At 26.8% G+C, this 21,759-nt stretch overlaps 6 protein-coding genes across 6 annotated transcripts; 3 read left to right on the forward strand and 3 right to left on the reverse strand.

Moving 5' to 3' along the window:
* Positions 1–837: 837 nt before the first annotated feature.
* On the reverse strand, positions 838–2,907 carry LOC128966323 (nuclear hormone receptor HR96-like). The gene is made up of 7 exons (XM_054313169.1): positions 2,777–2,907; positions 2,463–2,545; positions 2,262–2,366; positions 1,512–2,180; positions 1,306–1,437; positions 1,176–1,237; positions 838–1,063 (listed from the first exon to the last, which is right to left on the reverse strand). The coding sequence occupies exons 1-7, from the start codon at positions 2,826–2,828 to the stop codon at positions 838–840; spliced, it is 1,329 nt and encodes a 442-aa protein (XP_054169144.1). The 5' UTR covers positions 2,829–2,907.
* A 1,523-nt stretch (positions 2,908–4,430) lies between these two features.
* Positions 4,431–6,508, reverse strand: LOC128966324 (nuclear hormone receptor HR96-like). Its single transcript, XM_054313170.1, has 8 exons — positions 6,445–6,508; positions 6,067–6,126; positions 5,924–5,994; positions 5,772–5,876; positions 5,079–5,717; positions 4,862–4,993; positions 4,732–4,793; positions 4,431–4,653 (listed from the first exon to the last, which is right to left on the reverse strand). The coding sequence occupies exons 2-8, from the start codon at positions 6,116–6,118 to the stop codon at positions 4,431–4,433; spliced, it is 1,284 nt and encodes a 427-aa protein (XP_054169145.1). The 5' UTR covers positions 6,119–6,126; positions 6,445–6,508.
* Positions 6,509–8,098: 1,590 nt separating this feature from the next.
* LOC128951900 (fasciculation and elongation protein zeta-2-like) lies at positions 8,099–9,818 on the reverse strand. The gene is made up of 3 exons (XM_054297198.1): positions 9,272–9,818; positions 8,501–9,195; positions 8,099–8,440 (listed from the first exon to the last, which is right to left on the reverse strand). Exons 1-3 carry the CDS (start codon positions 9,580–9,582, stop codon positions 8,355–8,357), a joined length of 1,092 nt encoding a protein of 363 aa, XP_054153173.1. The 5' UTR covers positions 9,583–9,818; the 3' UTR covers positions 8,099–8,354.
* Positions 9,819–14,674: 4,856 nt separating this feature from the next.
* LOC128952413 (E3 ubiquitin-protein ligase MARCHF2-like) lies at positions 14,675–15,235 on the forward strand. The gene has a single exon (XM_054297810.1). It carries the CDS (start codon positions 14,709–14,711, stop codon positions 15,228–15,230), a length of 522 nt encoding a protein of 173 aa, XP_054153785.1. The 5' UTR covers positions 14,675–14,708; the 3' UTR covers positions 15,231–15,235.
* An 890-nt stretch (positions 15,236–16,125) lies between these two features.
* Positions 16,126–19,796, forward strand: LOC128966325 (poly [ADP-ribose] polymerase 1-like). Its single transcript, XM_054313171.1, has 3 exons — positions 16,126–17,880; positions 18,230–19,478; positions 19,544–19,796. The coding sequence occupies exons 1-3, from the start codon at positions 16,317–16,319 to the stop codon at positions 19,794–19,796; spliced, it is 3,066 nt and encodes a 1,021-aa protein (XP_054169146.1). The 5' UTR covers positions 16,126–16,316.
* A 542-nt stretch (positions 19,797–20,338) lies between these two features.
* Positions 20,339–21,690, forward strand: LOC128966326 (potassium voltage-gated channel subfamily KQT member 5-like). The gene is made up of 3 exons (XM_054313173.1): positions 20,339–20,627; positions 20,689–21,109; positions 21,174–21,690. The coding sequence occupies exons 1-3, from the start codon at positions 20,339–20,341 to the stop codon at positions 21,688–21,690; spliced, it is 1,227 nt and encodes a 408-aa protein (XP_054169148.1).
* Positions 21,691–21,759: the final 69 nt, after the last annotated feature.

Raw genomic sequence — 21,759 nt, forward strand, 5'->3', positions numbered from 1 at the left:
CAATTTATAATAAAAATACAATATTTATAACAAATAATTATAATTATAATGATTTAATTTTGTGAAATGTTTTCATCAATACAATTAATAAATTGCAGTGAATAGCCATTTCCAAGCCAACCATATCACTTGTCTTATCTTATTATGCAAACATAAAAAAGTCATATGATATGTCATTTTATTTAATATATAATGCATTTTATAATAAAACATTTAAAATTAAATTTAAATATTTAAAAAAAATATATAATATAACTAGTGATTTGGTAATAAATCCCAGCATTCATTAGTTGAAGGGTAAAAACTCTGACATTTAAAATTTGTTTTAATCGGTTATTAAAAATAACTATTATTAGTCAATTAAAACTTATATATAATATTAGTAATTTATCTGAAGCTCACTAACATTATCAAATTAAATGATACACTTAATAATTTAATATTAATACAATTTTCTAAAATTTCAGATAACCAAAATAATATTTTATTTATTTAATAATATAGTTTTCATAATATTTACAAATTTAATTAAATATGATATAATTGTAAACATAAAATGAAACAATAGTTCATTATATTTATATCTAGAAACATTTAATAACAAATATATAACATTTTAATAATTGATTTCATTGTAATATTTGTTTCATAATCATTGTTTCAGTAGATTCTATCAAATAATACATTGTATACAATATCTACATACATATTAAATAGGATTTCATAATATATATTTTTATTTAAATATAAAATTAATATAAAATATAATGTATCATAAGATTCAAATTATCAAATGAGATTCAATTGTTTTTTTATGAATTATATATGAAATATATTTTATAATAAAAATGAAGTTTGTGTTTGAGTTCTGTTAGCAATTTCTTTAAGAAGTGGTGTATTTACCGGTCCCTCAGACCAGGCACTGGCGATCTTTTCATTGACAATATGTAAGTCATGTAAACTATTTAATAAACGCAAGAATTTGATGTTAGCGTCACATTCGGATGGATATCGCATACGAAGATATCGCTGAAGTAAATACATATAAACTTGTTGTTGAACTCTAATTGATTAAACAAATGTCTTGTTTTAAAATATATATAAAAATAATACTGTTTTTTAATAGTATTATATTATTGATGAGACAATCATAAAATAATAATTTGTATACTTACTTAATAGACTCTCTATGTGTCAATAGCGGTCTACTGGCGTCAAACAATAGTATTGCTGACAACTAAATAATTTCATAACAAAACTATGTTATAATAATAAAAGTAAATTTAGTTTTTACAATCAAATTACCAAATCTATAACCACTTTATCGGAATCCCATTCAGGAAGAAATTTGCGAATAAAATCGGCATAACTTTCAATGTAATTGCGTTTACCCTTAATTAACAAATCCATTGATACCAATGTCCCGACTTCGCTATTCTTTAAGAAAAATCAATAAAAATATATTTTTAAATTAATTAAATTAATTATCATTATATTTGATACAAACATACGGTCACAATATTCCAGTAATATTTATCAAAATCCATATCCAAGAGTATTCTAAGTGTGAAGATCTCAATAACCGAGTATTTAAGTAAACATATTTTATCGCTTTCGCAAAGTGCTTGAAAAGCGCTCAACCTTTTAGACATTTTCACTATTTTTCGGATATCATAATCTGATTTAAAACACATTATCCGAATCGCTTCCGTAATGTCATCTGCAATGGCTGTACTTTTGGGCACCGGATGGTTGAGAATCTTAAGCGCATCAAACAACTCATCAAACCGTTTGGCTTCTAATTCATTAAAATCTTCGCTATTCATAGCTCTGGGAATCGGTATAACACTTAACTCCAACTCCACGGCCTCGCGATAGACATTACTTGATATTTGTGTCGTGTTTTTTGATGCCATAAATTCGGCAAATGTCGTGAACTCGTCTTTAGTATCACTTATTTCTTCACAAGTATTTGATTCGCTTTGTGACAACTCTTGTACTTTTGGTGAGCTATTTGTATCACTAGTACTGTCACTACTAATAATGCAAGACATGGACTCATCGGATGAGTTGACACTATCTTTCCTCGATTTTTCACAAACAGATTGTTGTTTCTGTTCTTTTCTTTCCCTAATTTTATTCCTCCGGACCTCCTTTTGCTCTTCCGTTTGTATCAATTCCTATAATATCAATGCATTGATTAAATTATTCCAATAATATATTAGTTATTTAATATTATATTTAAAAATAATTTTATATACACTTTTCATTCCGATATCAAAACATTTCTTTAGTCGACATTTTTTACAGAACTTTCGGGTTAAGACATCTATCTTACAATTGTCACCGGAAAAGCATTTAAATTGCTGTATAATTATATTAATTGTATTTTTTTCAATTAATCATATTATATGTAAATTAAATTCAAAATAACTGTAATTTTTTTAAAAAATTTATATTACCTGAAGATAATTCTTAGATTTGTCTCCATTTCGCCGGAAGAATGCTTTACAAGACTCACAAGTAATGGCTTTAAAATTATAACCTAATTATAGATTTAGAAATTAAAAAATCATAACTTATTTAACTAATAATTGAACATTTTTTTCAAAAACAAATTTTTAAAATGAGTTTTCAATGTTAAATAGAAATTATTTGACCATGATCAACTTTATGTATTTAAATCAATTATTATTTTAAATATTTTCATATTAAATATTATTAATTAGACAATAATTTAAATTAGTTATTATATAAATGATATAACATTTCTTACCACTTGCTTTGTCACCACATATGACACAACATTTGTTAAATTTTTTGGGCATTTTGTTAATTAGTAAATTTTGATCATAAAAACATTGTAATCAGCACTGGTATGTAATAATCAAATTCATATACTATTTATGATAAGTGAAATTAGATTTTATTTTTATTTATTTTTGAAAATAATTTATATAATTATATAATTTAATGTTAATCCATAGCACAAAATTTATAATCACATTATTATTACTTATAAAATAATGATTATCCAAAATATAGCTTTGATATCACTTTGTTTATAATTTATTTAATATTAGTACTGATTTTAGTATAATATTACGATACAGTATTACATTATACTGCAAATGCCAAATACTGTAGTATTTCTAGTAATGAGTTATTTATATAATATAAATAAAAGCACTGTATGTTTATAAATTAGTTAAAATTACTTATATATATATATATATATATATAATATACTAAAGTATATTTATAATGGACGGCTATAATGCGAAACATTAAATATAAACACACACTTATCATATATGAATAAATATGGCAAACATGGCATTAAAGAGCACCAGTATCTAAAAATATCGGGAGTTCCCCAAAAATAGACTATCCACTAAATTAATAAACATATTAATTTTATTATAATGACGATTACACTATTGTATTACACAAAAACATAAACACACATCAAGTTGTTTCCTAATGCCTGTAATATGAACATGAATATGACCTTGATCACTTTATCACTTTATCATTTACGGTAATCAGTTTTCAATACACTATGCCATTCGTTAACTATATTTTAATGTTTTGTTTGATTTAACCAAATGGACAGTATATACACCAAAATGTCATACAAAGTCCATACAAATTACAAATTATTTATACTGTAGTTTACCTGTATATTTCATATCATTGATTTTGAATAACTACTTATTTAGGACAAATTAAATACACTTTGAAAACCTTATAAAGTACAGTACTATTAATAGTCAACTACATGTATAAAATGCTAGTAAAATATAAGTTATAAAATTATATATTAATATAAAGCTGTATAAGTATATCCCGAGGGTTATTCAATAAATTTGAACAATTATCATCATCATTGTATTAATAATGATAATGCCGTACATATACATGTATTATATAAATTTTATATATAGTATATTATAATATTATATTATTATTTCTTTACCTATTAAATATACACTAGTATAAATTATACTGTATAATATATTATTATTTAAGTGTTAGTAATTATTTAGTGGATAATAAAACCTGATAAAAAATATGTGAAATGATCTTGATAAAAAACAGAAAAACTAACAACAATATGATATTTGTTATTTAATAGTTATCTTACTAGAAAATTTAATTTGTAAAATGTTTGTAATCAAATATAAATATTATATTTAAATCCAAGTTAATCTTGTTATAAATAGTTTTTATGTTTATTTACAAACATTGATAAATTTAGGATATACCGTAAAATACATTATCATCGATTTTATTACATTTGGTTACATTAGTACATAAAGTTTCAATATTTTATATACAGTATTATTATAATATTATATAGTTGATTTCTAATCATATTACAGTATAATGTAATAATATATTATAATTTATTATTACAATTAATATTTTCAATAAAATTCAGTTATACTATACTTTCTGTCGGCAATCTCTTTAAGTATAGGAACTATTGGTGTCCTTTCGGACCAATTAAGAGCAATCTTGTTGTTTATAATGTGTAAGTCATTCAAACTATTTAAGAGTCTTAAAAACGTAGTCTTAGCCAAACAATCGCTACCAAACTGTATACCCAAATATCGTTGGAGTAAATATATGTAAACTTGTTGTTGAAGTCTATAATCAATTCATATTTAGTATTAAATAATTATTAATTTCACAAATTTTGTTGACAAATAAATTTAATATAATTACTTAATAGATTCAGAATGTTTTAAATCAGGTCTATTTGGGTCAAATAATATGATTGCTGTTAACTAAATAATAAAATAAAACAATTAGATAATTATTTACAAATCAATTTGTAAGTACTATTTATGACTACCAAATCAATAATAGATTTATCTGAATGCCATTCAGCGGATATTTTATCAATAAAATCACAAAAATTTTGGTAATAATTTCTTTTTCCTTCTTTAAGAATATCAATAAACAATAAATCTGATGTATCGCTATCCTGAATATAATTTTAAAAAAATAATACATAAAATGTTTAATAATGTGATTACAGTATTGACTATAACTAATATAAGTAAAAATACCGTAAGAATATTCCAGATTCTGTGGTTTGGGTTAAAATGGAGTAAAATTCTTAGGTTTACGATCTCTATTATACTATACTTAATAAGACAGATCTGGTCGTCATCGCAAAGACCATTGAATGCAAACAATCCTTTAGAAAATTTGACAATTTTTTTGATATCTGTTTCAAACTTTTTATAAATAACACGAAGTGCTTCATTTAGATCAGGATTTATTACAATTGAATGCTTTGGAGATCTATTGTTTAGTGTCTTAATAGCACTGAACAGTTCAGTTAGACGATTGCCTTCCTGTTCATTGAATGTCTCAACACTTATAGTTTGTCTGGAAATCGGAATCATTGATAATTCAAACGATTTTTGGTTGATATCAATTGAAATCTGATTATCTGAATCAGGATTATTGACTTTAGACTCTTGTTTATTATCATTTTTGTCGTAGTTATTAGAGTCCATTGAATCTAACAAATCATTGACATTATGTGTGACAAGTGATGGTGAGGTACTGTTAATAACGACATCAACTGTAGACGTGTCGGCAATTTTGGTCAACTCATCGATAATCTGTTGTTTCAGTTTCTTCTTCTCTTTCAATCTATTTTGTCGAAACTGTTTCTCTTCTTCACTAAGTATTAGATCCTTCAGAAAAAATTAAATATAATTTCATTAATTTCATATAAAATTTATTATTACTTTTTTCATTCCCATAGCAAAACATTTCTTCAATCGACACATTTTGCAATACTTTCGATACATTAAATTTATTCTGCATTTACCGCCCAAAAAACAGTGAAATTGCTAATAATTAACAAATATTAATATATTTTCACAAATTTTTTTTATACATTTTCTTTGGTGGCATTTCTTCTGAAAAACGCTTTACAAGATTCACATGTAATGGCATTAAAATTAAAACCTTTAAACAAATTAATATTTATATATATTATTAAACAAAATTATATATCATTAGTATATTATATATATATACCACTTGCTTTATCTTCACATATTTGACATATTTTATCCAACATTTTAGGCATTTTTATATCTTTAAAAAATCATAATTTTATTAAATACTTATCAAATAAAAAACAGTGTATATTTATATTAGAAATGTAATTTAAAAAATTATAAAATAAAAAAATAGCTGAATAAATAATGAATTATACTAAACAATAGTATGTTTATTGTATTTGTATTGCTTTTAAATATAAATTTATGACATATAGTATTAAATAAATACATAATAATAATTGTAATATTATTAAATTAATTAATACTGTATATTAAAAATATAATTTAAAAATTTTTAAATATTAATATTATAAATAATAATTGAATTTTAAACAATATATTTAATACTTACCCTTATTATACAGTATTATGAAAATACAGTACTAATGATATTACAAATTGATTATCAAACTATCAATCATATGACAAGTGTTAGTTTGTACATAATTTGCACTTAAAATAGTATATATGGTATGATTGACATAATTATAAATTGAAATCATTATACTGTATTACTTTAGTATAATATATTACGTTTAATAAGAATACTGTAAACAAAGTATAATATATTAATATTTTTAAAATATTAAACAGTTGTATAATTAAATTATTTTTTCTAAATTTCACATCCTTTTGTAAAGATATATACATATATAATATAGATTATAAATAATAACTTTTATTATTATTGATACCACAATAATTTATTTAGAAATTAATTAATTGATTAATGTTTGTAAATATAATTTGTATATAATTTATAATATTCAAATATCTGTTACTTTTATTGAATAAATTGCAAATAAAACACAATATGTTTAGTTAAAAAAAACTAATTTTATGTCAAATGTTTACTAATTCTGCAATATTTTCAAATGCCAATAAATAACTGAAATGTACTAGATCAAATTTATTATTATTATTAAAAACATAGCATTAAATAGCCGTTTATTAGGTGGTGTAATATTATACTTAATAAATCTTAATAACTTATTTAAGAAATAATTCAATTACAAGTTTATTATTTCCTTTGTTGTCTATTTATACTCTGTAGTAACAATTTAATCAAGCAATTAAATATCATTTTTATTTGTATATATTATTTAATGATTTAAATTATAACAATTAATATAATATAAAATAGTGAATAATAAGTTTTATAAGTTTATATAATCAAAAAATATTATAAACTAACTAAAATATAATTAAATAAAATCAACAATACATAAGATTGTTATGAGAAATAGTAATTTATTAAAACCACAATTTAAAAATGCATTTAATATTTTTGAGCTGAATTTTGAGGCATTACATGCTTTCAATTATTGAAATATGTAATACATTTGGCGTAAAATTTAATAATTAAATTTAAATACAAAACAAACAATTAAAAAAAAAAAAATCATTTTGATCAATATATAGATAATAAATATATATACTTTTAGTATTAAAATATACTATACATTCAAACAATATAAAGTATAACGTTGTAGAAATTAGTTAAATTTATAATCAGCTCAAAGTCAATCACGTATATTAATACCTAAATCACAAAAATAAATCTCTTGTTTAAACTATAATAAAATTAGAGTATATTTTCCATCAAATTGTAATTTTTGTAAATTTATATGACATAGTTTGTCATTCATGTTACCTTTAATTAAATTACACTAAAAACAATATTTACACATAAAATTGTAACCAAATGTAAAATATCTTAGGTTAATATCGAAATACTTATAAATTTAATTACTAAATTTAATTTTAGATATTAGTATATATATTAATATATGTAGTTCGATATTAATTATAACAATTATAAATAATGTAAAAATATGAGACCTAAATTATGAGATAAACTTCAAATCATTATTAAAATTGCAATCAAGCCTTTATATAATTTACTATATATTTATCATAAGAATATTACTATAATGTTAATATTTAAATCAAACATTTTTATAATATACTCATCGATGACTAAAAAATATATCAACTTTGGTGTCAAAAACAAAATTGAATTATCACTAAATACCGTACATTAATATACCGGTAAATTGAATCCAAATATAATTTCATTCAAATTGTTACTCCAATTTAAAAATTCATTAAATATTATACAACCCATAAAAAGAAATATTTTTTTAAATATACAGTATTATACTGTAGTGTACTGTATATTAATTAATCTCTAAATGGTTTATAACTTATAAGTAAATAATGTGTGACAATGTGTTTCAAAATAGGGTGAGTCCTTATAATTCAAGTGGTGGGACAAATCACTTTAAGTATATAATCGGTTAATAGTGTTGGTACGGTTGGACTGTCCTCATTAATAGCACGCAATACTAAATAAAATATTAATTGTTAATAATTAATATAAATAAAACAATAAAATTAATATTTACTTTTGATGAGCATTTGGAGTGTGGCTACAGTTGGTGGTCCACTACCAGTATTATATGGTATAACAGTGGTCAGGTATTTAGGTTCGGCAGTACGGCCTCGTTTGCGGTCCAAATGGTGTTGTCGGCGCTTATTCTGAACACTCAATAATACAGATATAAAGCTATTCTTGAGTTCTTTTTCAAACTCGAGTTCATCCCTGAGTGCCAACTCGTGAATCAATGTCTCGGAGTTGTGTTGAATCATACGCTCCAAATCCATATAAAGCTCATTCAACTGAACCGTTGAGTATGTCTTTAGTTTTTCCTCGTAAAGCAAGGCTGCCATCGACTGTCTCTCTTTGCGCTCATCACAACTGGTCGGTGACTTGTCTGATGAGTTGGTCTCTGAAGTGGTCACACTCGATGTCGACTCACTCATCATTATCTCATCGATCTCTTCGAGGACTTGTTCGGCTGTAAAAATGGGTTCCTGTTGTAGACTCGACAATATAAGTGAATGCATATCCAAATCTTTGGCCAACTCTTCTTCATCACAATTGGGATCAAAGAGTTCATTGATATTATTTGACAGATTGCGGCCTCCATTTAGCGACTCATTTATGTTAAGCGTTGGTAAATGTAGTTTTCGGGCGTATGTTTTGTTCCAATCAATCGGTAAAATATTACCAAAATTGCCGGTCAATGTCCACCACATCCTATAAAAACAATATCATAAAAGTTTGATAATAGTCGTCATCGATGGTTAGATTAGATATATTAATGCAAACATACTGTGACTCATTCATGATGTCTTCTTGACTCCTGACCTGAACGGGCGCTAAATTTGACACATTTTCGTCATAATTGCGAAAACAATTTGTAATCTTCTCATCAAATGTATTGACCAGATCTTCAAGACTTTCCGAAAAACTGTTGTCCGTCAAAGTTGAGCCGTTAGTCTCAACGAAAGCCTTATTGTCCAACTGTTCCGTTGGATTATTGCTCACTGTATTTGAATTGTCGATATCTTCTGAACACTGGAAGTCACCGAAGTCTTCAGTGATGGCCAGCGGCACGTCTACACTGCAATTGAATTCAGACATTTTTGATGACAATTGATTGATTGTATCAACCAATTAATGGTTTGCAACCAATTGGTCAATAAATTTAATGTCAAGTGTCCACTAAATTATTACTAAATGTCTTCAAATATCAAACAATGTGTCAAAAAAACATCAAAACATTAAATGACAACAAATTTATGACATTTATTACAATACACTCAATGCATAGCATTAATGCAGTTATACTGTGGCAGGGGTTGGACTGTTGGGGGATATTGTTGACCGTCTATTACAAAGTTACTATTTATTAACAATTATTTAAAAACTTAATATTATTTTTATAATTAAAATATTTTTGTTTATTTAATACAATAGCATATAAGCATATATACAATTTGAATAAAGTCTGATTTAAATCAAATTAAAATAACCCCCCAATAACTCAGCCCTTTGTTAAATAAAACTCTACTTTATTTTTAATACAGTTTTATAGTATTGAATGAATAATTGAATGAATGATTCATGTTTTCAGAGCTCATCTCTAATATTGACATTACTATAGTAACCAACAATTGTTTGGCGGAAACAACAAAAAGATAGTTATATTTAAAAATTGATGAAAGTTTGTAATACAGAGAGTATTATATTATTAATATATGATCATTATATCATCATTTTTCATATATTATATATATATATATTATAAAGTATAGTATATACAACATTAGATTGATTTAATTTATATTTTAAACGTCAGTTACTAAAAATTTATTTAAACTTTATTTTTTGTAGTAATAATTACAGTAATTTAACAATTGTTTAATACTATATTTTCCCGTATATTTAATACTATTATTTAATACAACAATAATTTATTAAGATTAGCAATAATCGATCAAATCAATTGAATAAATTAATGCTATAATACTGTATATAATACCAAAATTATATGTTAAAAGTAATGAAATTAGTTTTTAATCGTAGTTATAATCGTTCAGTTTGTAGTTATTTAGTAATTATAATATAACACACTTATAATTATTATTGATTCAATGTTTTGTTGATAATTATAATAATATTAAGAGCAGATAATTATAAAATTTTTAAATAATACTTATAATTTCATATAAGTTGTCAATCAGATTTTTAAACATAAAGATAAAAATATTCAAAATTAGATTAACGGTAAAGTAAAAATAAATGATTACCTGTTTAGGTAATGTTTAAAAATTATGATATATATTGTAGTCATTTATTTACTGTAAAATTCCACAAATTAATGATAAATTTATTTTTAAAAATCTTAATTCGTGTAAAATAATTAAAAAATGATTAAAAATAATAATGTTTTGTGAAATGATTTAAAACTAAGAATCACTTTTTCGAAGTTCTTTGACGTTCTGTTCAATAACTCTTTCAATGAATTCATCCGGTATTTTATCTATTGTTAGTTCGCCATTATTAGTGGAACTGTTAGGTGACATCATTTTTAAATATTGTTGTTCAGAGGTATAGACTTCGTAAGGGATAATACTATTATATTCTCCAATAGTCTGTTCGTGCGATTTAAACGCTAATCTTTTTGATGCCGAACGACAACTACTAGCACGTGATGAACGTGAAGACATTGATTTCGGTGAACAACTCGATACAGGACTTGACATTGCATTCGACAGCGTCGGTGACAACGTTGACATTCTATGCGTTGAAGACAACGATGTGATGGGAGACTCACAAAGTGAATGGTTGTTCCGGTCGTGACTCAACTGTTTGTTAATTCTTTGTTTAATTGGTGTCAAATTATCCACATTTGCATTGATTTGTATCTCAAGCGGACTCTTTGGCCTCTCTTCTATCGATTCGTCAACATTTGATTCACTTGAATTGTTATCACATTTTTTATGAATATTATTATCAGGTGTTGTCTGACAACTTTGGTATGAATCTGGAGTCGACAATATATTATTCAATTGTTGAGTACTGGCCTCAACATAACTACCACTGGAATCAATTGGTTGGCTTTCTTGACTAAGATTAGGTATTATACATTCATCCATCTCTTCAATATCTTCATCGATAAGTTGATTAGAGTTTTGTGTGCCATCGGTGGTACAATCAGTGGTACAATCAGTGGTTATTTGTTGTATACACTTGTCGTTGTTGTCTTCACTAATCTGTGTTGAATTTTTTCTTTTGTTGTCATTGTCTTTCACTTCTTGACTATAGTCAATACCATTAAAATCGTCATCAATAACCATCACTTGTTCATCACTGGATTCATCAATTTCTGTCACTTCCATTATGAGTGATGGTGTGGGTGTCGGTGGTAACAGATCTTTGCTATGTTCATCCAAGACATTCCCGAATCCATGTGTAAGTATACGAGTGGCCAACTCGTACTTGTCTTCACATGTCTTGTACTGGTTGTCCAACAAATCAAACAAAGATGTTATGGCATTTGTGTGCTCTGATCCTATAATTTGTGTCCACAAACAAACTGATCCGTAAATATTAAAAACTTTTGGACCGATTGACTCTAATGTCTTAAGCAACGCATCATTAGTTGAACTCATGTTTTCTATAATTTTTTGTTTACTAACATTGAAATCACGTGTTGTTATCAATAAAGTTGTAAATTATGTAAACTATTCATCAATTATTTAAATAACTTTTTAAAAATTAGATTACAGTATATTAGTGTTTAATATTAATTACAGTAATAAATAAATTTTTATTTTATAAAATGTAAATTACAATTAAATGTTTAATTTTCTAAATTTATTTATTAAGTTTTAAAAACTAATTTTCTTTATTCGATAATAAAGTAGCAATTATTTTAAGATTGAATTTACAGTAATTTAATGTATAATTTGAGTAAAAGTTTATAAAATATTATAAAAACAATAAAAATAAATCAATGATTGATTTATTAATCAAAAATTTAATTTTAATTTTAACGACATTGTTCGCCATTAACCAAAAATGAGACAATTTTTGGACACTTCATCATTATATCATTGTCGGGAACTTCAATATCTTCATCAATAAACAGAGAGATATTTCGTATTCTTCTAAGTCTTGATAACCAATCCAATGATTGGCTGCTGATCTCAACTTTCGATAGACAAAGATATTGAAGATGAGGTAAATTATCATTAATATTGATGAAGAATTCACTGTTTAATGACTTATCTTTTGATGGCATTATTACTAAATGTGTTAATCGTTTTATTTGTTTAAATGATTTGCTCTCAAAGTAATAGTTTTCAGGAAACTCAAGAAAATTGCCACTAAATTCAAGTTGAGTTAAACACATAAATTTGTTGGCAATTATATCAAGTATTTTTGACATTACATTAATATCTTTGACAACAATATTATTCAACAATAATCTCTTTAATTTGTTGCCATTGAACGCAAAATAACATAAATTGTTTGGTATATAATCTAACATTTCGTCAGTCATATAGTCACTGATCGCTAAATCAATCAATTGCTTCATTTGTGTCAAACCATTGGCCAGTTTTATGACGGCTTTGTCGTCAGTATTAAACTGTAACTCTACGGCAATAGCTTTCATCTGATTCTTGTATTGTTTGACAAAAGTGTCAAACACTTTGATGAGATCGTTGTTATAAGTGATGGCTATCTTCTTAAGCTTCGGAAACAACATTTTGTTTTCATTAATTAAATACTTAAACCTATCGTCAGTTATACCACTTCTGTCGTCATTACTATCATTAAATAGACTTAAATTTACTAAATTATGGCAATTGTGGACATTTTTGACGAGTGCTTTCTCTAAATCATTTGGTTCATCAATAGTCGGCGGTAATACCAATGTATTCAATTGTTTGCCATACTTTGCAAACAAGTCATCAATGGATCGACTACTTAGTTCATCATCAGTTAAAATTAAGTCATGAATACCAAAGTTGATGGTATGCAGATGTGGACACATTTCAGTGATAATATCAAAGGCAGTGTCAGTGATAATCTCTAAACTGAGACAAATTAGTCTAATATTTGGACATTTCCTTAACAGACATATAAGTGGTCGCCAATTGCCGCAAACATTACCACTAAAACCTATCCTATCGACCAAATCTTCATCACTTATATCATTGACAGACCTATATATAAGTCGTTGCCATTGTTTGCTAATACATTCATATTTGAATCGGCCTTCAAGTGACAGATAAGACAGTAAATGTTGACACAAATCATCACCGAAGCGATCCATTGATTGTCTACTATATTGTTTGGCCATCACTTCAATTGAAATCAATCCTTAATAACAGCAATCAATGTAACACTTAATAAATATTGTTATGAATGACATCTATTGCATAATACTATTACATTGTATTTGTACTGTAGATACAAAAAAATTCATATAATATGTAACAAATGCAGTATAAATACAGTACTATACATACACTGTCTTAACTATGTATATACTGTATATAGTAAAACTTTATACGATTTTTGTACAGATATTTCAAAAATAATAGAATTATAAATTGAAAATAATATAATTTTAACTTTTTTATGAACTACGATATCTTAATAATTGTTATATAAATTATAATAATTAATATAATATTATACATAATTTATTTCATTTTTAATTAACATATTATTAATATACTGTATGTAGTTTTGAATCTGAATTTATCTTGTCTTTGAATTTTGAAATACACTAATTTACAAAAGTTTAACATTTTATTTATTTAATTAATTAATTAAATTTAACAATTATTTTGTGTATTTTTGTGGCATAAATCAGATGAGATATGACTCCAGAAAAATTTTAGTCTATAATTCTGTTTAATAAAGATTATAATTTTGTCAAAAAAAAAAATATTTTTTTAAAAGTATTAAAGTCATTACTATTTCATTTTTAATGCATTCTTAATACAGTATTTGATAAAATTGTTTTTATTATTTTTTTATCCAAATATTTTAAGGTTTTTAATATTTAAATATTTATAGCATAGTATTAACCCATAATGTTATCACATATAATATTAATTAAATATAATTATTAATTAACAATAGTAAAAGACACTTTGATTTAAGTTTGTAACAATTATTTTTAAAATTTATTTTTTAAAAATAACTTAAAACTTAAATAAAAGTATTTGTTAATGAAAATCATATGAATGGATGATATGACTGAATGCAGGATTTGTCGTCTTACTGATGATGACTATGGAAATGAAGATAAACTTGACGAGAATCCAGTGTTAAGTCCATGCAATTGCACCGGTAGTATGAAAAAGGTTCACTTGAGATGTCTTAAGAGTTGGATTGAAACCTCAGGATCTATGATTTGCAGTGTTTGTGGCTCACAATACACCGGATTAGGTATGGATATAGTGAGGAAAGGCAAGAGTTTTATCGAGTTCTTGAACCAGTCTTATCTACCGATTATTTTTGCCCTACAAGTTGTGGCTACTATTGGTTATCTAATAGTATCGATGGCATTGTGGACACATTTACCACATTTGTATTACAAAATGAAAGACAATCCCAAAGTGCATAAGTATTTCATATCATTAGTAATTCTCTATCCAATTGAATGCATTCTTGTCTTCATTTCATGGCTGCTCTGGTATGTCGTGTTCAGAGATTGGCAGAGAACACACTTCCGGTTCGCTTGGATTCATCATTTGCCACAATAAATACATCCTATATATCATAGATAATGAAATCTAAATAAAAAATTACAACAATTTCTAGTATAGATTTTTTAGATAATTATAAATTTAGATAAAACTATTGACAAATAATTAGAAATATTTAGATCATTAACATTATGGATGATATGAATTGTATAATTGATTAATCTTTAAAATTGAAAGTTTATAATTATAATTAATTTATAATTGTTGTCTATATGAATGAAGTTTATAATTACTTAACTATCTATTAATATGCTATTAAGAATCATAATATACAGCGATAAAAATCAATGTAAATGAAATTATGAATAATAAAATGTATAAACTTTGATGAATTCATTGAAATCTTATATTATTTTAATTATTAGTTAACTATATATAATATTATGCGATCCGAAATTATTTTTAAAAATTTAATATATTTATATAATTTTTTGGTTACTATTGTCTATCTAATTAAATATATATTATTATAAAAATAATATGACAATTATTATATACAATTAATAGTTATATATAGTTAACTAATAATTAAAATAATATAAGATTTTAATTATTATTTTTAATTTATTAAATTGAATCATAAAACTGATGTCATATACTGTATATACAGTGTATAGTATTAATATTTTTCAATCATTTGTATTACTATACAGTATTATCGGATATAATATTAGTTTAGAAAATTAGATAAAAAACTTTTTTAATAATTAAAAATAATAATCAGTTAATTCATATGAATTATGTGATAATTTCTATATATTATTCATTCAATTCGATTCAATTCGATTCGTTAAGATCTCTACTATTAGTATTAATACAATGTCTATGTGTTTGACGATTACATTGAGTGAACGCAATGTTATTCAAATGTGGTGCTTAGTCTATGTAAGTAAATCAACCAATGAGAGTGTGAAACACATTTGGTCAGCCAATAGCAGTGCAAAGCGGTATCGCATTATTAGTGTGTTTTGTTGTGTCGATTGTATTAATGATAGCATTAATGACATTGAATTAGAAAATATTGATTATATTGACTGTCATTACGTTATATATGATTACAATTAGTGGACATCTGTTTGAACAATGGATTTAAGAGAAGACCTTCCGTTCAGAACTGAGTACTCAAAGAGTGGTCGCGCGGGTTGTAAGACATGTAAGACTAATATACCCAAAGATGTCATCCGTATGGCTGTTATGGTTCAGTCGCCCTTCTTTGATGGCAAGTCTCCCAATTGGCATCACTTCGACTGCTTCTTCAAGAAATATAGACCAAAAGGAGTCGAAGAGATCGCCCATTTCGCTAATCTTAAATATGAAGACCAAAAGCGTATTGAGTCGGCCATTGAAAAGGTTGGTAGCGGTGAACAATCGACAACCGCTTCCAATGCAAGCGATGGCAAGAAGAAAAGTCGCAAGAAAAAGGCTACTGAAGATTCGGTTGCTGTGGACACTAATGGCACAGATATTAATGAGTTTAAGGTAGAGTACGCTAAGACTAATCGATCGAAGTGTCGTTTATGTGAGAATACCATCAAAAAGGATACGATTCGGATCAGTCGTTTAGATCGAGACTCTGAAGACGCCCGAAGATTTGGACCACTTGATCGTTGGTTTCACGTCGAGTGCTTTGTTAGCGCTCGAGTAAATCTAAAGTTCTTCACTACAGCCGATAAGTTGCCATTTTTTTCGGGTCTAGAGGAAGAAGACAAGAAATTACTAAAGAAAAAGTTACCACAAATTGAGAAACCAGCTGATTGTGAGACCAATTGCGAGTCTCCGGCAAAAAAGCCAAAATTGAGTTCTGGAGACGACAAGAAACTGAAGAAACAATCAGATTTACTCTTCAAATATCAAGAGTTTTTGAAATCAATGAAAAAACAAGATTTGATTGAACTCATGGAATATAATAAGATTGAGGTTCCAGAAGGTATGCCATCAAAGTTTGAGCGCACGGCTGACGCCATGACTTTTGGTGTACCAAACAAATGTCCCGAATGTAAGAAAGGACAACTTGTGTTTAGAATAACTGGTTATATATGTACGGGAAATGTTGATCAGTGGACCAAATGTTCGTACCAGACAACAGATCAACCAAAGAGAAAACCATTTAAAGTTCCCAAAGAGATGGTTGAAGAATATGACTTTTTGGCTGATTATAAATTCAAAGAAAGAGATAGAATATACAATTTAGTGCTCAAACATGCGATGGAAAATATAAAGCCTTCTACTTCTAGTGCCACCGATTTATTGCCGAAGAAAGAGGAGACAAATGGAAAAGTCATTTCCAAACTAAGCGGTTATAACTTTGCGAGTATTGGCAAAACAAAAACATTAAAATCAACTCTTAAACAGCGATTCACAAAATTAGGCGCAAAGCTTATCGATCAAATCGACAGAACAGTTCTCTGTATTATCTCAACAAAAGCCGAATTTGATAAACAAAAGGATAAAATAATTGCAGCCAAAGAGTTATCCATTCCTATTGTAACTGAAGAGGCTTTGGTTGCTTTTGAAGACAACGCAGAACCCGTTCAGGCCATTAGTCTCAACCGAGTGGATGACTTTGAGGTCGACATTGAGAAACGTTATACAAATCTTAATGTTAAAGAAAAAATGAAGTCTGCTTTCAAGTCTGGCGTTAAATCAGGTAATTGTGTCTTTGATTATATTTTAAATGCTTATATGAACCGGGAGTGGATGCCTCACCATAATATCAGTACAATTTTGTGGTCACAAACCTCCCTATAATATATGACAGACATCTGATCATAAAAGTTGTTAATTTTATTAATGCATTTTATGGTCGGTATTAGATGTCTTGTCTTCCTTACGATGAGCTCAACCTATAAGTTAAGGCTTGAGTACAGATACGAGGATTACATTTCTACCATTTATTATATTAACAATTATTTATTTTTATTTATTACTTATTAGAACTTACTGTATATCTTAGTAATAGTTAAATATATTTATTTAATTATTATTTATATTTTCAGGAAGTTTTGAAAAAAGCGGTAAACAAAAAATGATTCTTAAAGATGGAAATGTTGTGGACCCGGATTGTGAAGTCGCGGAAGTGACACATATTTATAAAGATGGAAAAGACATTTATAGTGTTGTCTTAAGCAAAGTGGATGTCTCTAAAAACAAAAATTCATTTTATAAGCTTCAACTTTTGGAACACGACACCAAAAAAGGAAAATACTTTGTGTACCGATCCTGGGGTCGAGTGGGCACAACCATTGGTGGCAATACTTTAGAAAAATTCTCAAAAGTATCCGATGCTCTTGACTTCTTTGAAGATAACTATAAAGAGAAAACTGGAAACGATTGGAACAAAAGACATAAATTTAAGAAAAATCCGGATTTATATTATCCGGTTGACATCGATTACGGCGGCGATCAAACTGAACAGTTTGTCAAACTAGAAGTCGGAAATAACTCAAAACTTTCTAAAGAAATTCAAGACTTCATTTGTAATATATTTGATGTCCAGAAGATGAAGGAACAGATGCTTGAGTTTGAACTTGACTTAGAAAAGATGCCGTTGGGAAAGCTCTCGAAGAAACAACTCTTAAATGCCTGTTCAGTGCTCAAGGAGTTGAGTCAATTGATTGATGTTAAACCTCCGAATATGAACAAACTGAAGACAGCCACTAATAAATTCTTCACTTTAGTTCCACATAACTTTGGCACTGATAAGCCACCACTTATTGACAATGAAGAGATGATCAAAACAAAGATGGAAATGTTAGACACACTATTGGATATAGAGATGGCTTATGATATGATTTCAACGAATGGAGAAAAGGTTATCGAAGAAGATCCTATTGATCATCATTACAAGAAATTGAATACAAAATTAGAAGTTTTAACTAAAGATCTCGAAGAATACACTATAATTGAAAAGTATTTGAAGAACACTCATGGATCTACTCATCATTTCAATCTTGAAATTATTGATATCATGAAAGTTGAGCGAAACGGAGAAATCGATAAATATGCCAAATGGAAACATATTGAGAATAGGATGTTATTATGGCACGGATCAAGAGTTACTAACTTTGCTGGCATTTTGTCACAAGGCTTGAGGATTGCACCTCCAGAAGCACCAGTAACTGGCTATATGTTTGGCAAAGGCATCTACTTTGCAGATATGGTTACCAAAAGTGCCGGTTATTGTCACTCTCAGGCTAACAAAAATATTGGTTATTTGTTGTTAAGCGAAGTAGCTATTGGAGAGCCGTAAGTTTTGTAATTAAATATACATAACTATAATAGTGTTTAAATGATTTAATTGTTTGTTTTAGATGGGAATTAAAAGATGCTAAAGATGTCAAAAAACTACCGAAAGGTAAGCACAGTGTCAAAGGTATCGGTGAGACAGAGCCCGATCCCAATGAGATTCATGTTTTACCCGATGGCTTGAAAGTACCGCTCGGAAAGGGAGTCAAAGCCAAAGATAAGACATCACTTCTTTATAATGAGTATATTGTTTATGATGTAAATCAGGTTAACATTAAATACCTCTTGAAATGCAAATTTAATTCAAATATGTTCTAAAATTTAATGCAAATAATTTGATGATAAACAATGATTTTAAATTTAATTATCTCTTATAACTTGTAAATCGATATTTAAAATTAATGTTTCAATTGTTTAATTTTTTAAGAATTCATAAAAAATGTTTGATATTTATTATACTGTTTTGGTGTTAAATTTAAATGTATCCGTAAATTTACGATAAAATTTATAGTATTATTCTTAATTGTTATAAATTATAACTTATAATGTAATAATTTAGTTATTTGATTGAATTGTTAATTATTAATTACGTTAATCATAATCAAACTTGAAGTCTCATAATATTCATTAATGTTAAATTATTATATAATCATCTTTTGAAAAAAAATGTTTTACAAATTATAATTGCAAATAAAAATGATATGTAAACTGTTGATTGTTATGAATCATATATAATTTATAATAAAACAACAATTATAGATAGCATTCATTTAATTTGAATGATATTATATTATACATTTATATACTGTATAACAGTAACACATAATTGAATGCACTTATGATTGATTTAAATGTAAATTATGAATACTGATCACAAAACAAATAGTGTTAAGTATGAGATTGAATCCAATGTAGAACCTAATGAACGCACGACACCATTAAAATCGGTCCGAAAGAGATCGCGAAGGTTTCGAATAAAGTTACGGATGTTTTGCGTACTTCACCGACCGGTTTCACTCCGTAGCCGTTCATATCATTACATGTTTTTTGTGTTAATCTTCTTGAGTTGCATTGTCTTCAATGTATTTGACGGATACTTTGGCGAAAATGCACTTATTTTGATGTCTCTCTTTGATTCATGTGTTTGTGGTAAGTATTTCGTAATTTATCAAAACAGTAATCAAATATATTTCTATTATTTTCTCATTAGTGTTGTTAACAGTGGAACTTATTCTTCGTTTATGGTCTGCGGACTGCATTCAAAGTTATCGTGGATTTGATGGAAGACTTCGATATCTTAAGACCTATGGTTTTATGCGAGGACTTGACCTCATCGGTGTCATTACATTTTCGGCATTCATTTTCAGACAAGAATTTGATGACAATATAGGATTAATTCTAAGACTTTTTCACATTCTTCAAGTGTTTCAGTTATATAGACTTTTATTGCCTTTAATAAAATTGATGGCCAGCACTATCTTAGACCAGTTTTTACAACTTTATATCGCATTAATATTTGTGTCAATAGCACTGGTAGTCATTAGTCAAGGCGTCTATTTAGTGGAACTGGAGGGCAAACACTCCATATTTGATTCTTTTTGGTTCGGATATATAACTCTTGCCACTATTGGGTATAATCAATATATACTGAATAAGCAATAATAAATTATAACATATTTTTGATTTGAAAAACAGTTACGGAGACGTCACACCCGTCACCGATTTGGGTCGACTATTCACATGTGTATTGGCATGTATTGGCATTTGTATGTATCAATTACCGGCTAATATATTTGGTACGGGTTTAGCCATTAAACTAAAGGAACAACAAAAAAATGTTTTATTTCTAAACCCGGCCTCAAATTTAATCCAAAGTTTTTGGAAATGTTATGCAACAGACAACGAAACGAAGATGACATCTGTTTGGAACTTATTGGCTAAGAATCGGTCGAATTTGTCTGATTTAGACAAACAATGCATTTGTTTTATTTATAAACTTAAGTATTTCAGTGCTCGCCGTCAGTTCAGAGCCGAACTCAGACCAAACACTTTCGGTAACGAATCGTTAGAACAGTTGGAACTTTGGTCAACAATAACACGTCTTGAGGCAAGACTTTCCGATCTGAAAGACAAAACTTTTTACACGAAAATCTATTTGGAAGGTATCACCAAAAAACTGGAACTAATTCTCAAACATTTAGAAAAAATATAATTAATTTTTTATATTTTATTTATTTTATTATTTAATATTTAGTTTTTAGAATACAGTAGATATAAATTT

This window comes from Oppia nitens, unplaced genomic scaffold, assembly GCF_028296485.1.
Source record: "Oppia nitens isolate AA-2021 unplaced genomic scaffold, nextdenovo-longstitch-racon4-pilon3 scaffold1_pilon_pilon_pilon, whole genome shotgun sequence".
Taxonomy (NCBI): Eukaryota; Metazoa; Arthropoda; class Arachnida; order Sarcoptiformes; family Oppiidae; genus Oppia; species Oppia nitens.

What these genes read in the sequence shown, in the direction of transcription:
- LOC128966323 (XM_054313169.1), bottom strand. Translation starts at nt 2,828, where the DNA reads ATGCCCAAAAAATTTAACAAATGTTGTGTCATATGTGGTGACAAAGCA. An exon ending in AATCTAAGAATTATCTTCAG is followed by an intron (nt 2,367 to 2,462) that starts GTAATATAAATT and finishes ATAATTATACAG; the next exon opens with CAATTTAAATGCTTTTCCGG. An exon ending in ACACATAGAGAGTCTATTAA is followed by an intron (nt 1,064 to 1,175) that starts GTAAGTATACAA and finishes TTAATCAATTAG; the next exon opens with AGTTCAACAACAAGTTTATA.
- LOC128966324 (XM_054313170.1), bottom strand. Translation starts at nt 6,118, where the DNA reads ATGCCTAAAATGTTGGATAAAATATGTCAAATATGTGAAGATAAAGCA. An exon ending in GAAATGCCACCAAAGAAAAT is followed by an intron (nt 5,877 to 5,923) that starts GTATAAAAAAAA and finishes GTTAATTATTAG; the next exon opens with CAATTTCACTGTTTTTTGGG. An exon ending in TTGCTATGGGAATGAAAAAA is followed by an intron (nt 5,718 to 5,771) that starts GTAATAATAAAT and finishes TTTTTTCTGAAG; the next exon opens with GATCTAATACTTAGTGAAGA.
- LOC128951900 (XM_054297198.1), bottom strand. Translation starts at nt 9,582, where the DNA reads ATGTCTGAATTCAATTGCAGTGTAGACGTGCCGCTGGCCATCACTGAA. An exon ending in GACATCATGAATGAGTCACA is followed by an intron (nt 9,196 to 9,271) that starts GTATGTTTGCAT and finishes TTGTTTTTATAG; the next exon opens with GATGTGGTGGACATTGACCG. An exon ending in ACTCCAAATGCTCATCAAAA is followed by an intron (nt 8,441 to 8,500) that starts GTAAATATTAAT and finishes TATTTTATTTAG; the next exon opens with TATTGCGTGCTATTAATGAG.
- LOC128952413 (XM_054297810.1), top strand. Translation starts at nt 14,709, where the DNA reads ATGGATGATATGACTGAATGCAGGATTTGTCGTCTTACTGATGATGAC.
- LOC128966325 (XM_054313171.1), top strand. Translation starts at nt 16,317, where the DNA reads ATGGATTTAAGAGAAGACCTTCCGTTCAGAACTGAGTACTCAAAGAGT. An exon ending in CAAGTCTGGCGTTAAATCAG is followed by an intron (nt 17,881 to 18,229) that starts GTAATTGTGTCT and finishes TTATATTTTCAG; the next exon opens with GAAGTTTTGAAAAAAGCGGT. An exon ending in GAAGTAGCTATTGGAGAGCC is followed by an intron (nt 19,479 to 19,543) that starts GTAAGTTTTGTA and finishes TGTTTGTTTTAG; the next exon opens with ATGGGAATTAAAAGATGCTA.
- LOC128966326 (XM_054313173.1), top strand. Translation starts at nt 20,339, where the DNA reads ATGAATACTGATCACAAAACAAATAGTGTTAAGTATGAGATTGAATCC. An exon ending in CTTTGATTCATGTGTTTGTG is followed by an intron (nt 20,628 to 20,688) that starts GTAAGTATTTCG and finishes TTTTCTCATTAG; the next exon opens with TGTTGTTAACAGTGGAACTT. An exon ending in ATAACTCTTGCCACTATTGG is followed by an intron (nt 21,110 to 21,173) that starts GTATAATCAATA and finishes TTTGAAAAACAG; the next exon opens with TTACGGAGACGTCACACCCG.